The sequence below is a fragment of the Zootoca vivipara genome, chromosome Z (assembly GCF_963506605.1).
Source record: "Zootoca vivipara chromosome Z, rZooViv1.1, whole genome shotgun sequence".
Lineage (NCBI taxonomy): Eukaryota > Metazoa > Chordata > Lepidosauria > Squamata > Lacertidae > Zootoca > Zootoca vivipara.
Genome location: NC_083294.1, coordinates 1,097,482 through 1,111,853, shown reverse-complemented (window position 1 = coordinate 1,111,853; position 14,372 = coordinate 1,097,482). Strand labels below are relative to the sequence as shown.

At 46.8% G+C, this 14,372-nt stretch overlaps 1 protein-coding gene across 2 annotated transcripts in view; it reads left to right on the top strand.

The window, feature by feature from the left end:
• The window catches only part of RBM18 (RNA binding motif protein 18), a 16,317-nt gene extending 1,945 nt beyond the window's left edge, over nt 1-14,372 (top strand). For both annotated transcript variants that reach the window (XM_060270640.1, XM_060270641.1), the window contains exons 2-6: nt 938-1,065; nt 10,860-10,986; nt 12,219-12,305; nt 12,444-12,529; nt 13,582-14,372. In XM_060270640.1, coding sequence (XP_060126623.1) covers nt 938-1,065; nt 10,860-10,986; nt 12,219-12,305; nt 12,444-12,529; nt 13,582-13,741 — 588 coding nt within the window. In that variant the 3' untranslated portion in view covers nt 13,742-14,372. The remainder of the gene's footprint in view (nt 1-937; nt 1,066-10,859; nt 10,987-12,218; nt 12,306-12,443; nt 12,530-13,581) is intronic.

The following is a 14,372-nucleotide window of genomic DNA, read 5'->3' as shown; positions in this document are numbered from 1 at the left end:
GCTCCCCACAACTAAGAAGACCTTCTCTAGTTGGTTGGTTGGTTGGTGCCTGTTGCACCTCCATAGGAAGAAGCACCCAGTGAAGGGACTCAAGGACAACCTGGGCATTTAAGTAGATTTGTGTGGGAGAAGGCAATACTTTTTATTTTTATTTAAATAAATTTTATTACTGAAACCTAAGAAAGAAAACAACACTAGCAAGTCACAATACACTAATACAAAGAAAAAGAAAACAAATAGATAATCCTTATCATTGAAGTCTTCTACATGTCTACTTAGGAAAATGTCCTAGTAAACTGAATGGATCCTACTTCCAGGTTAAGTGTGGATAGGAGTGTTTAGCCTTTGTTAACTGGATGCTACACTGCAGGTGCCTTTAAAGTAGGAATGGGCAACCTGTGGCTCTCCAGATGTTTTTTTGACTTCTGCTCCCATCAGTTCTAGTAGCAATGATGGCAATTTCAGTTCAATGACACCAGGAGGGCTTTACCCAGGCTTTAAAGATCAGCATACCAGCACTGTGTACAGTACAAGAACAGTCTGCTGTATCATCATTACTATCATCAACATCATTACCCCCAAATTGCTCGTACTAGGAAGTGGTGGTGCTATGGTTTAGAGCAGGGTTTCCCAAACTTGGGTCCAGCTGTTTTGGGGCTACAACCCCTATCACCCCTAGCTAGCAGTACAAGTGGTATGGGATGATGGGAATTGTAGTTCAAAACATATGGAGACCCAAGTTTGCAGTGATGTTTCCTGGGGCTAGACCTTGGCATAGGGAGCATATTCAGAAGTGAAGCTCTAAATATCAGCAAGAGATTAAAATTGAGCAGGATTTTTCTCATGGTGCTGATAATCTTGCAGGGTGTACAACCTCTTCCTTTTTCAATTTCACACCACCAACCGCACTCTCTTCGTTGTCTCTCCACCTCCCCAGGTGCGGATGGCGACCGCAGTGCCTCCCACGCAGAGCCTGCGCTTGGAGAATGCATCTATCCTGTCCGAGGGGGCCCTGCAGGATGGACATCGCTTGTGGATCGGAAACCTCGACCCCAAGATTACAGAGTGAGTGAGGGGCAAGGAAGGGAGGGGCTTGGGATTTAGCTCTTGAGTGCCAGGAAAGGAAGGGGATTCTCCAAAGAAAATAAGAAAACACACCATCATTTCTGTTTTGCTGCTATTTGAACTCGGCTTCTGCTAGCATTTAATGTTCTGTTTAATTCCTGTCCAATGTGCCAATTTTACCCACATCTTTGTTATCCCAGTGGCTGAGTCTAGGGGATTATCACCATCATCATCATCATCATCATCATCATCATTATTACAGTTAATTTATTTGTTGTTTAGTCATGTCCACTCTTTGTGACCCCATGGACCAGAGCACACTAGGCACTCCTGTCTTCCACTGCCTCCCGCAGTTTGGTCAAACTCATGTTAGTAGCTTCAAGAACACGGTCCAACCATCTCATCCTCTGTCGTCCCCTTTTTCCTTGTGCCCTCAATCTTTCCCAACATCAGAGTCTTTTCCAGGGAGTCTTCTCTTTCTTCTCATGAGGTGGCCAAAGTCTTGGAGCCTCAACTTCAGGATCTGTCCTTCCAGTGAGCACTCAGGGCTGATTTCCTTCAGAATGGACAGGTTTGATCTTCTTGCAGTCCACGGGACTCTCAAGAGGCTCCTTCAGCACCATAATTTATTTATTAGTTGTCTTTTAAACTGCCATCTCAAGGCAAGTTACACAAAATAATTAAAAGCAGTTTAAAAACACAAAACCAACAAGACTAAAATGGTAACGTTGGTGGTAAACACCCATTCATCCAGCTGGGAAAACTAGTCGAAACAAAAATGTCTCCAGCTGTTTCCAGAAAGTGTGCACCTGTTGTATCTTGAACAGGAGTGCTATTCTACAGAACAAGGGAGCTACTAAAAAAGCCCTGCTCCAGGTTACTGTGGAGCGGGCGTCTGAGATATTTGGAATTTGTGGGAGACACTCTCCCACGGACTGCAGTGAGCTATTGGGTGCATAAGCGGTAAGTCAGTCTGTTGAGTAACTTGGTCCTGAGCTGCATAGGGACTTGCATGCTAGTACCAAAACCTTCAACTTGGCCCAGCAGTAAATTGGCAGCCAGTGCAGATCCTGAATGCAAGGTGTTATAGGCTCTCAATCGTTTGCTCCCACAATCAACCGAGCCGCCATGCTCTGCACCAGCTGCAGCGTCCAGACCAACGCCAAGTGTAGCATTATATAGAGCACATCTCAGTAATCCAGCCATAAGGTTAGCTGTGCATGGACAACTGAGATCAAGCTAACCTGATCCAGGAACAGCTGTAACTGCCTTACCAAGTGTAGTTGGGTGACTATGACTGTGTGACTGTGGCGAGGCCTGGTGGCTGACAGTGCCTCGAGAGAAACTCTATTGGCCCAAGCACCTTCAGGCTTCCTCCGAGCTGCTTCTCTAATAATCGCAGCTGTGTGCACACCCCAGTCCCATTTCTGGTGGCGGCGAACATTTTAAGTGTGTGCATTTGACATTCCCTTGGCCTCCAAATGATTAGCGTGTTTAAATTGCGTGCTAACACATTTGAGCAAGTTGAAGTGGGGCAATTAAACGCCGAGGGAGGAGAGCTTGATTGCTCAGAGGGATATTAGATGTGCCGGGCCAGGGGTTCTGGTGGCCGGCTTTCCTCTCCCCACCCCACCCCCGCAACACACTTTACAAAACAATCTCCAATTTATGCATTCCAAGTAGCTGTTCTTGTTTTATCGCCCGGATATTGTGGGCCTCTCAGCTGTGGAAGCAATTTTTGCCCGGCTTCTTGTGTTTCGGGAAGTGCCTTCAGGTTTTTGTTCCAAGTGCTGTTTCTTTCAGCCCGGCAGCACTCATAATCGTACCTCTAAGTGGAGTCCATCATTAACGTAATGCCCTCTTCAGGCGACTCATTCAGCGCTGCACTGGCTGGCCTCTTCTCAGTTTTTGCATTAATTACCATTTTTTGCCCAGTGTTTATATTGCTGTGGCTTCTTGGGGGTGAGTAATTGTGAGCACTGCTCAATTGACAGGCTGCCTGGGCCTTTTGGGGAAGGGCCTGTTTGGAAAGTTGGGGGTGGGAATTAAAGGCCCAGGAGGTGTGCAAGGAGAAAAGTACATGTTAGGCCTGGTTGATCTGTCCCTTAAGGATTTCAGATTCTGTACTTGGCCAAACAGAGGCATTCCAGGTTTTGTTTTTTTGTTTTTTTGTATATACCTTACAAGGCAGGGAACATCCAAGACCGTTTTCTTTCCCTGAAAATTCTGACCCCAGCATCTAGGAACTGAAGTTCATTTGCCTGACCTTGTAAAATCTGACGTTTTGAAACATCTGTAGATCTGGGGCTCCAGAGTCAGTGGTGTTGAGTGAATTGTTAAGGGAGCTTGGGCTTAGAAAAGGTGGGTTGCTTGGCTTCAAACCTTGCCTTTGTCAGGTGCTTGTTGACCCTTGTGGACATCCAGAAAATGCCCTCCCACTAGAAAATAAGAACCTGGCTCCTGGATCAGAACAAAGGTCCATCTAATGCCTGCTCTCTGCGGCCAAACAAGATGTCCCTGGGAAGACCCACCACAGGGTCTGCTATTGTCATCCGGCCATTAGTATTTAGACATAGACTGCCTCTGAACAAAGAGGTTCCATTTAGCCCTCATGATTACCAGCCACTGATAAACCTCTCTATGAATTTGTAATTTCCTTTTCCAGAGTTGCCTATGTGTGTGTGTTTCCTATCTCCAGACATGCCAGTGCTCCTTCAGCAGCAAAACCTGCTCACGTGTTGAAAGCAAGCACCTAAGAGGAAACACTAAGAGCAGCTTTTCTCAACCTTGGGTCCCCAGATGTTGTTGGACTGCAACTCCTATCATTCCTGACCACTGGCCCTGCTAGCTAGAGATGATGGGAACTGTAGTCCAACAACAGCTGGGGACCAAGGCTGAGAAACATTGTCTTAGAGCCTAGTCTTCCCCCTTTTTAAAAAAAGCTTTATGTGGGTGGGTCGCATAGCTGCCAAGTTATCCCTTTTTTAAGGGATTTCCCCTTATGCTGAATAGGCTTCCTCGCGAGAAAAGGGAAACCTTGGCAGCTATGGTGGGTGGGTGGTGTTTACATGGAAGGAGCAGTCCCTCCCTCCAACCTGCCTCATACAGGTGGAACTCGGAAAATTAGAATATCGTCAAAAAGTGCATTTATTTCAGTAATGCAACTTTTTATTTTTCTATTTTTATTTTATTTTTTACAAATGCTTTCTTTTGGAAATTCCACACTAATAAAACAAATAGTTACAATAATACAAAAATAAACAAAAAATAAACATCGCTATGACATTTCATTAATTACAACAAATAAAGGCTTGACATATCTTGCTTTGCATGTCATGCATCTGTCTCATAGATTGGTTTCACCTTTTAAATTGTGTTACTGAATTAAATGTACTTTTCGACGATATTCTAATTTCCCGAGTTTCACCTGTATAGCAATATACTGTAATTCTAGGAATCTCTTCCGTATTCTGAGTGCAGTTGTTCAAAATGTGGATACCAGCAAGCTAGCTCACAAGGTTGTTGTAAGGGCAGGGAACAATTAAATCATTCCGCTTGTTCAAAGTTCCACAGAAGGTGGGTGGGTGGCAGTGGGGTATTTTAGAAGTAGGCATTCAGTTGTTGGGGCAGAGAGGCTGGTTGACCCTTCAGCAATTCACATAAGCTCAGCCTTGTGGCCTTTGATGTTTGTATGACTCCGAAGAATGTTTTTGAAATCCAATTTAGTCAAAGAACCTGGGTCAAACTCTCATAGGGCACAGTTGTCCTGCTTAGCCGGATGTAATGGTTTAACATTCCTTGTTTATCTCCTGTGGAATTAATATTATTATAATATTTATTTACATCCCACTTTTGTCCCAGACTGGAATTCCAGACATCTTACTCTGATTAAAAACAACACAGATAAAATACAAGAAGCTATAAAAATAATAGTTAAAAACAATTAAACTCTAATAGAATTAATAATATATAATAATTTTTAATAATTTATTATTTATACCCCGCCCATCTGGCCGGGTTCCCCCAGCCACTCTGGGCGGCTTCCAACAAAACATTAAAATACAGAAATTAAAACAATATAAAAGCATATATATTGAAATGCAGATAGTAAAAACAGCACAGTACTTTCTAAAAACACTTTCTGTAAAAAAAAAACCCAGTAAGTCCCCAAAAGTCTGTCAGGATAAAACTGTCATCACCTGCCAGTGCAAGGTCAAGGAAAGAGCCAGTCTAGCTTCTCTAGAGAGGGAGTTCCAAAGTCTGGGAGCTGCTGCCCCTGAGAAGACTGCCTCCTGCATCCCCACCATGCATGCCTGTGAGGGTGCTGAGATGCAAAGAACAGCCTCCCCACAAGATCTCTGAGCCCGGATTTGTTTGTGTGTAGGAATATGGTTTTTCAGATTTACAGGTCATAACCAGAACTTTGAATTGCGTCCAGAAACAGACTGGTAGCCAGTGGAGTTGTTATAACAAGTGAGTCATATGCTTCTGTAATTTGGCTCCTATTTACAACATACTGTACAGACGTACCTTGAAAGTCGAACAGAATCCGTTCCGGAAGTCCGTTCGACTTCCAAAACCAAAACGCAGCCAATTGGAAGCCGCAGAAGCCCCCCTCAGACGTTCGGCTTCCAAAAATAGTTTGCAAACTGGAACAGTCACTTCCTGGTTTGCAGCATTCGGAAGCCAAAACGTTCGGGAACTAAGCTGTTCCAAAACGAAGGTACGACTGTATTTCTATTTTAAAGGTAAAGGTAAAGGACCCCTTACAGTTAAGTCCTGTCGCGAACAATTCTGGGGTTGCTGCGCTCTATAGGCTGAGGGAGCCAGCATGACTAAGCCACTTCTGGCAAACCAGAGCAGTGCACAGAAATGTCGTTTACCTTCCCACTGGAGCAGTACCTATTTATCTACTTGCACTTTGACATGCTTTCAAACTGCTAGGTGGGCAGGAGCTGGGACCGAACAACGGGAGCTCACTTTGTCGCGGGGATTCGAACCGCCGACCTTCCGATCAGCAAGCCCTAGGCTCTGTGGTTTAGACCACAGCGCCACCCGCATCCCTATTTCCATTTTACAAGTGGGGAATAGCAGAGGGTGAGGGGAGAGAGGAGGAGGAACTTTGGACAGCTATACTCCATTGCATTTTTGGCTGAAACGGCACCAAAACCACAATCTGGAGTGGGATGTTAGTTGCTGTTTCTAGCCTGCTTCTGTCCAGTATTCTAAATATTTGTTTCAGTTCCTAAGTTCTAAGTAAGGCCTGCCACCCCCTCTTCCAACACACACATGTTGAAGTCCACTGACCAGAGCTTGGTGAAAAAGGAAGGCTGGGAGCATCGGGAGAGAACACAGGCATTTGGAAGTGGGGGCAATATTTCTGTCTGTGACCACACATGCTCAGGACTAGGGATTTGTTTTCAATACTAGAGCTCAGCTCATAGCCCTTCCACACACAAATCCACTCCAGGTTTTTCCCCTAAGCTTTTTTTCTGTTTCAGAAAAGTGGTGGAGGCATTTTTGTTTATGCTCTTGTTAAACTCTTGTGAGTCAACGGTCCTTTGCTTATCTTCTGCAAAGAACCCAAAGCGCTCCCCTTCAGTCCCAGCCTACCTTGCTTAAACTGCACTGACTTCCATTTGGGAGGGTTGTTTGTGGTTGTTACCAAGGTTGCATTGATGCCACAGTTTGCCCCTTGCAAAATGCCCTTCTTACGCAGGAGTACATGTTACTGTCTTTTAGATAGAGCACTGCGTTTTAGCCTCTGCCTCGTGGGGTGTTTTTTTTGGGGGGGGGAGACTTTTGAAGAGGTACAGCTATGCCACACCTCTGCCTGCTGCATTGAGATCCATCCTGATGAGCTTTGCTCAGCAAACAGCATATTTTAACAACAGCTTGCTGGTTCCCAGCGGGACAGGATTCCCAGCCTTAATGGCTTTAGCATGTGGTTAGGACCATTCCCTGTATCCTTGGGACAGCATTGTTCAGAGGAAGCCTTGACTCGGTGTTTGAATAGCTCTTAGGGTGCCAGGAGGAAGACTGGCGGAAAAGGAAGCGGAGCTTGGACGGGCTGTCCCACACTTGCCTTGGATGACAGGAAGTAGGAATGGGGACCTGGCTGCAGCCCACAGTAGAGCTTTGACCTTCCCCTTCCCCTGCCTCGTCCCAGGTACCTCATCAAGATGCTCCAGGAATTTCCAACTTCTTGTTCCTTCTTCACAATGCAGCTCTCCAGTTGCTCACAAACTCTTTCTGGGCCTCTTTAATAATTCCTTGCATCCAAAAATACTGGAAGTAAAGAACTGGAAGATAAGGGAGAGATGCAGAATTCCAGACCAGTGATGAATCCAGGAAACTGTCGTCTTGTGACTCAAGAGAGCTGGGTGCTCTGTTAGTGCCTCTGTGATCAGCTTCCAGTTTGTGTATGCGGTTTCAGAATAATAAGCTAGAGTGTGACATGTGGGTAAACTACACAGCATATACACACACACACAAACAGGTGGCTTTTATATTTTCTTTATTTCTTTATATTTTCTTTAAAAGGAGCAAAGAAAACTACACTGGTATAACAGGCAGTTCCTGTTGGACAGCCAAGCTCCACAGAGTGCAAAGGCCCATGTGCAGAAGGAGAGCTCAGCATGCAGCTCAGCTCAGACATAAGCAGAGCCCTAAAACTGGATCAGACAAAAGTAGGCCCATCTAGTCCAGCATCCAGTTTCCCCATTTCACTTAAACACCACATGCTACAAATTATAGTAACACCAACACTTTGCAATACCAATAACAACAGAAAAACTGAAGGCAACAGGTTAAAGATCAACAGGCTGATATTAATAGGGTTCAGGCCCAGAACATCCTTTGGCTTATTTGATGGCCTGTGTGAATATGCCACATTTGTAGGCTCCCTGGCTGTTTTTTCAAGAGTACCAGTGGTTTATGTACTTAACAGCCTAATCTTATTACTCAGAATTAAGCTTCACTGAGTTCAGTGAGGCTAACTCCTAGGTACCGTGTTTCTCATATTTTAAGGCATCCCTAAAAAATAAGGCATGGCAGGATTTTCAAGACCTTGCGAAATATAAGGCATACCCCAAAAATAAGACATGAGCAGGACCCGGCAAAGGCAGCAGTGCGCGCTTTGCCGAGCTCCAAGCCGGCGGCGGGCTGCTGCTGTCCCGCTCAATTTCCCTGCCCCCTCTCGCGAGACTCGCCGCCGGGTCCGCTCTCGCGCACATGGCCCGGTGAGAGGGAGCCTCCCCTGCGCGCGCGTCTGCGCTCACCCTCCCCCCTCCCTCCCCCTTTTCGGCCCAGCGCGCCGCCTTGCCTGTTCGTGTGCCGCGCGTGTGAGGCGAGCGGGAAGGCAGGAGACCCAGGAGAGCCTGGCGGCCGCCGAGAACCCCACCACCGCTCTTCCCGCCCAGGACGAGGGGCCCGGAGGAGGAGAGCCCGGCGGCGGCGGAGAAGGAGAAAGAGGCGGCAGCAGCAGCGGCGACTCAGAGGCCGAGCTGCTGGACGGGCCTTCCGCGGAGGAGCCTGTGGGGAAGAAGGAGCTGGAGCCCGAAAAAGGCGGCAGTGAGGAGAAGGAGGAGGAGGAGAAGCCGCGAAGCAGCAGCCCGCCGCCGGCTTGGAGCTCGAGCCGGCAAAGGTACCGTAGCAGCGGCGCTTTGCCGAGCTCCAACAGAGCGGGAGCTGGCAAAGGCAGCAGCGCGCACGTTGCCGAGCTCCAAGCCGGCGGCGGGCTGCTGCCTTTGCTGGTTCCCGCTCAGTCGTGGCTCGGCAAAAAATTAGACACCCCCGAAAATAAGCCATAGGCTTATTTTCTTCGAAAAAAAAAATATAAGACATGTCTTAAAATATGAGAAACACGGTAAGTCTGTGTAGGATGCTCGCTGGGGCTGATGGGAGTAGGAGGCCAGCAACCTTTGGAAGGACCCTGTCATTGACCCACAGCTCCTCATATTCTTTCCATTTCTGGCTCACCCTGCCTTGGCAAGGCCAGGGTTCCAGGGCTTCCACTTCAGTGCTCAGGATTCAGTTGCCTGACCATCTCCTCTTTCATGTGGACAGCCCTGTCTCTGCCAACTTGAGAAATCCCTGTGTGAAATGAACATCAGAGTGGAGAGGGGCATTGCTAACTCTGCCCATGTCTGAACACTGCAGTGGTATTCTAAATTGTTTTCAATTTAGCATTTCTCACCCACCCAACCCACCCAGCAAAATCTGGCATATCATTTAAGCTCTATGTCCCTGAGGCTTCATTGCTTTCCAGCTGTGCTCAGTGGAGACACCGCAGGGAAAGATGTGCAGTGAATCCTGATGAAATCAAGGTTGACGCACAGCCACACAAACATGCATTTAAATGAGACACCCCAACAGGACTTGCTAAAGGAAAGCTAGGTGTGTGCTTCTCTCGGCCAAGTAGCAAAAGGTGTTTGTGTTTTCAGGTGAGGACAATGTTCTGAACAATGCTTTTTATGGGGACAAGATTATGGAACCAATAGGGTGGTGGCCCCAAAAAGTTTGGGAACAACAGCTCTCCAAAGTTTTAAACTAAGAAGAAAAGTTCACCAGTGCTTTTCTGGCTTTGTTAAAAGGGCTTTTGGGATAGACTTTGCTTTCTGTGTCCACACCATAAGACCCAGGTGTTCTTCCACCACTTCATTAGGGTCTTCTTGGTTCAGGGCAAACTGAGTTGGCCCTTGTTTCCCTCCTGTTCCAGGAACACATCTGTAGCAACCTGGCCTGGGAGATCACTTCAGTTCCTGGAATGTCCTTCCTTGTACTGGGCTTCAGAGAACTTGCTGGCACCCGTGTGGGTGCAAGGTCACTGCATTGAATTTGGCAGCTGAAAGCCACAGCAGCCTTGGACTGTGTGAACTGCCCCACCCTCAGAACGGTCCTCAGCTCTCACTCATCAGTATCAGTGAACAAAGCCCTTAATAACTTGGGAACAGTTTACCTGCAAGATCGCCTTACCCTGTATATGCCCACTCGGCGGCTTCTGTCTGTAAGAACTGGCACTTACAGTTGGCACATAAGACTTATGAGAAATCAATCTTTTGATGTGGAGGCACCTACACTCTGGAACTCCCTGCCTGTTCATAACAGGCAGGCACCTTCACACTTTTCGATATCTGCTAAAACATTGCTGTTTAGATATTTATATATTTATAATCCCAATGCATTTATCATTTATTGCTAGTTTTAATTTTTTTAATGCTTTGATTGTTTTTACTAATAATCGTACTGTTTCATTCTTTTTCTGAACCGCTTTGAGGTTCTGCAGTCAAGTAGGACATAGAACTAACTAATTCAATCCCTTGGCCACCTTGAAACAGGTTTTTGCTGATAAGCTGGGCACCACTATGCCATAAATCTTTTGACTTTTGGGGTCCTAAAATTTCCTTTATTGAAAGTGTTAATAACTTTTCTCCCCTCCAAACCCTCCCCTCCCCCAACATACTGGGCACAACTTCACTTTTTCCCATTCCCAAGCAACACCTGGGAGCTGCTTGAATTGAGTTGGCCTAGTGGTTTGTCCTCCTTCCCTTTCATAGAATCCTAGAGTTGGAAGAGACCACAAGGGCCATCCAGTCCAACCCCCTGCCAAGCAGGAAACACCATCAAAGCATTCCTGACAGATGGCTGTCAAGCCTCCGCTTAAAGACCTCCAAAGAAGGAGACTCCACCACACTCCTTGGCAGCAAATTCCACTGTCAAACAGCTCTTTCACTCAAACCCACTTAACCAACAGAGGTCATCATCTTGGCTTCTCTCCCTCCTCCTCCTTCCAGGTACCACCTTCTCAAGCTCCTTCAGAAGTTTGGCAAAGTGAAGCAATTTGACTTCCTTTTCCACAAGTCTGGTGTGTTGGAAGGGCAGCCCAGAGGCTACTGCTTTGTGAACTTTGAAACCAAACAGGTAGGTTGGCTTGTCCTGAGTCAGGCCATTGCTTTATCTAGTTCAGCAGTGTCTTCTCCAGGCTTCCCCAGCCTGGTTTGCTCCAGGTGTTGCTGGACTACAACATTATCATCCATGGCTGGGGCTGGTGGAAGTTGGGGTCCCAACCACATCTGCAGAGCACCCGGTTTAGGTAAGGTGGCTCTCCAGGGACCCAGGCAGGTGGATTGAATCTAGGGCTCTGCCACTGTTCTGTGTCCCCATCCCCAAAGCGCCGTCTGTGCTCTTGATCCTTGAGGGTCAGTCAGTTTAGAGCATTCCACAGCTTTAAGGATTCTGTTTGGGATGTAGGCTTGGCTGTGCCAGGTAACTGTAGTAGGCCATCCTTCCCCAACCTGGTGCCCTCCAGATGTTTTGCTGAACTCCCAACAAACTTTTTTTGGGGGGGGGGTTTCCATAGAAATTCTTTTATTTTTCCTGCCTCCCCGATGGAGTTTCATTGTATAGCAATTTTTCCTGCCTTCGGAGCTATATCTTTTGTTGCTGGCCTTTCTGTCAGCAGTGTTGCCTTGGGAAAATTGGAAGTGAGAGAGATTTGCTGTGTGTCTTGGAATGGTGCGTTGGTCATTTTAAAAACACTCATTGACTGCCTTCTGTTCAGGTTCTGCAAACTGCACTCAAGTATTGAGTAGAGCTTTCTGAGCATTACAGGGGGTTGGACTAGATGACCATTGGTTCGAATGTGTTGCTGATAATGCCTAGGTTGCAAGTTTGATCCCTGTATGGGGCAGCTGCATATTCCTGCTTTGCAGTGTGTTGGACTAGATCAGGGATGTCCAACAGGTCGATTGGGATTGACTGGCCGATCCCCGGGAGGTTCTAGTCGATTGCGGGCTCCTGACCTGAACCCCAATAAAATGGGGGTAGATCATTTCCAGTTTTAACTCTGTGAGTAGATCGCAGTCTCCTGTAAGTTGACCACCCCTGGGTCACTTCCAACTGTACAGTTCTATGATTCCAGCTTTACAATTTGATGGTTTTAAAAGAGCAGCTGGGAAAATTAAAAGTCTGGTGCATCCTGCTGGCCACTTAGAAACCTGGGCACCTGTTATCCCTTTAAATTCTATGCTGCAGCCCCTTTTGAAATGAAACCCCCCCTCAAAAACCTGGCATTACCTATTAACTGCCCAGACATATTCAGCTGAAGCCCCTGGGAAAGAGGTTCATTCCTTGATGGTGTTTTTCTCCTGCAGGAAGCTGAGCAGGCGATCCAGTCCCTCAACGGCAAGCTAGCCCTCTCCAAAAAGCTGGTGGTGCGATGGGCTCACGCCCAGGTCAAGGTAAGCAGAACCTGGCCGTCGTCAGAGCCACTCCCATTTCCCTGTATTCCTTTTGCTTGTTTGTGGGTTGAGCCTGTTTCCCTTCTTGTCAAATAATTTCTGCTGTTTCTCTTTCCACCAACACCCCTAATTGCCCAGAGATATGATCAGAACAAGAATGACAAGATACTTCCCATCAGCCTGGAACCCTCATCCAGCTCAGAGCCAACCCAGTCTAATCTGAGGTGAGAATTGTGCTTTTGCCATGTCTGCAGCATACTGTATGCTTGGGGAGGTGCAGCTTCAGCTGGAGAAACCTCAAGAAGAGGCCTGCAGGATCAGACCCATATCCAGCTGCCTCTTCCCCACAGCAGCTAACCAGGTGCCTCTGGGAAACCCACAAGCCAGGAACTTCTTGTTGAATACCAGTGACTGCTATTCAGAGGTAGACTGCCTTGAACATGGAGGTTCCATACTGTATGTGGACAAACCCTTATCCTCCATCAGTTTATACAAACCCCCTTTAAAGCTATCAACACTTTAAACATTATGTGAAGAAGTCCTTATTTTGGTCCTGAACTTGCCCCCCCCCCCATCCTACTGCTTCAAGTCCCCATTGTGTTCTATAGGGCAACATTGTGAACTTCTGAATGAATGAATCTTTATTTGCATCAGCCATTGGATCTCCTTGCCTAAAGCTAGACTGGCTCCTCCTTGGCTTTTGGCCAGCAGGTCTTCACAGTTTTATTCTGGCAGGCCTTTGGGATCTGACACTTTTTAAAGGAAAGAGCTTTAATAGTGCTGTTTTCTTTTTGTTCTTTGTATGTTAATAGGTTTTTTTATATAGTCATACCTCATGATATGTCAGCTTCATATTGCGTCTTTTCAGGTTATGGGTGTGCTTTGCGCATGCGCGGAAGAGCCACATTGCCTCATGTGCATGCACAGATGCGGCACTTCATGCTGCAGCCTTTTCATGTTGCGAACGGGCCTCCGGAACGGATCTCGCTCGCAACATGAGGTACCACTGTATTGTTTTAATTCTACTAGAGTTTGATTCCTTTTTAACTGTTATCTTTTATACATTTTATCTGTGTTGTTTTTAATTTGAGTAAGCTGCCTTGAGTCCCAATTTGGGGGAAAGGCAGGATACAAACAAATCAATAATAATGATTATGACAGTTACATGATTCTGCAGCTCTAAGTCAACTGTCAACATTAGATTCTGATTTTAAATCAAGGCCCAGGACAGACAGGCTGACGTTTCAACCAGATTTACTCTTCCCTTCCTCCACAGTGTCAGCACGAAGATCAAAGCCATCGAGGCCAAGCTGAAGATGATGGCAGAGAACCCAGATGCAGAGATCCCCCCGGCAGCGCCATATTCCTACTTTAAGCCCCCAGACAAAAAACGGATTGCCCCATACTCCAAAGCGGCCTGGAAGTCCAAGAGATGATTTGCTGTCTGAGGCAACATCTCTCTCTGGCACTAACAAAGGTCCACCAGGATGAAAGGCGGACTGTATTGGATGGTACTTCATTGCCTCCCCAGAGAGTGTGACATCCTGGGCTTTTCAGAACCTTCTCCTGCATCTTCCATTTGCACGTGGGAGCAAATCCTCTCCTGGTGGTGGTGGTGGGGGGACTGCAACACCATCTCCAGATCTGTAAAGAACCCAAGGTTGTTTTCAGTAGTAAAACCTGAAGCATCTACTCCTGTGGCTAGTTCTGCATCAAGAGTCCAGATATATGTGTGAGTTCTCACTCTCTCTCACAGACACCGCAACACACTCCTGGCTGTATTTCTCCAGCCTAAAGATACAGAGTCCTGATGCAGCTAGTAGTCAGGCTAGAAAACGGTATCTTTGACAAGCACCTGAACAGGGGATGAATTCTGTGACCTCAGCAGCTGAGCCAGCCAGGTGTCTCATGTGTCCGGCACCTTTGGGACACAACCCTGAATTCTGGCAAGAATGGGATGGGATTTCTGTGTTGGGTTTTCTGCCGACATCAACTCATCTGGGTGTATGTATCAAAACTTTCTAATGATTGTACAGGAATAAACTTTATGCAGACTTTCGAAGTGCA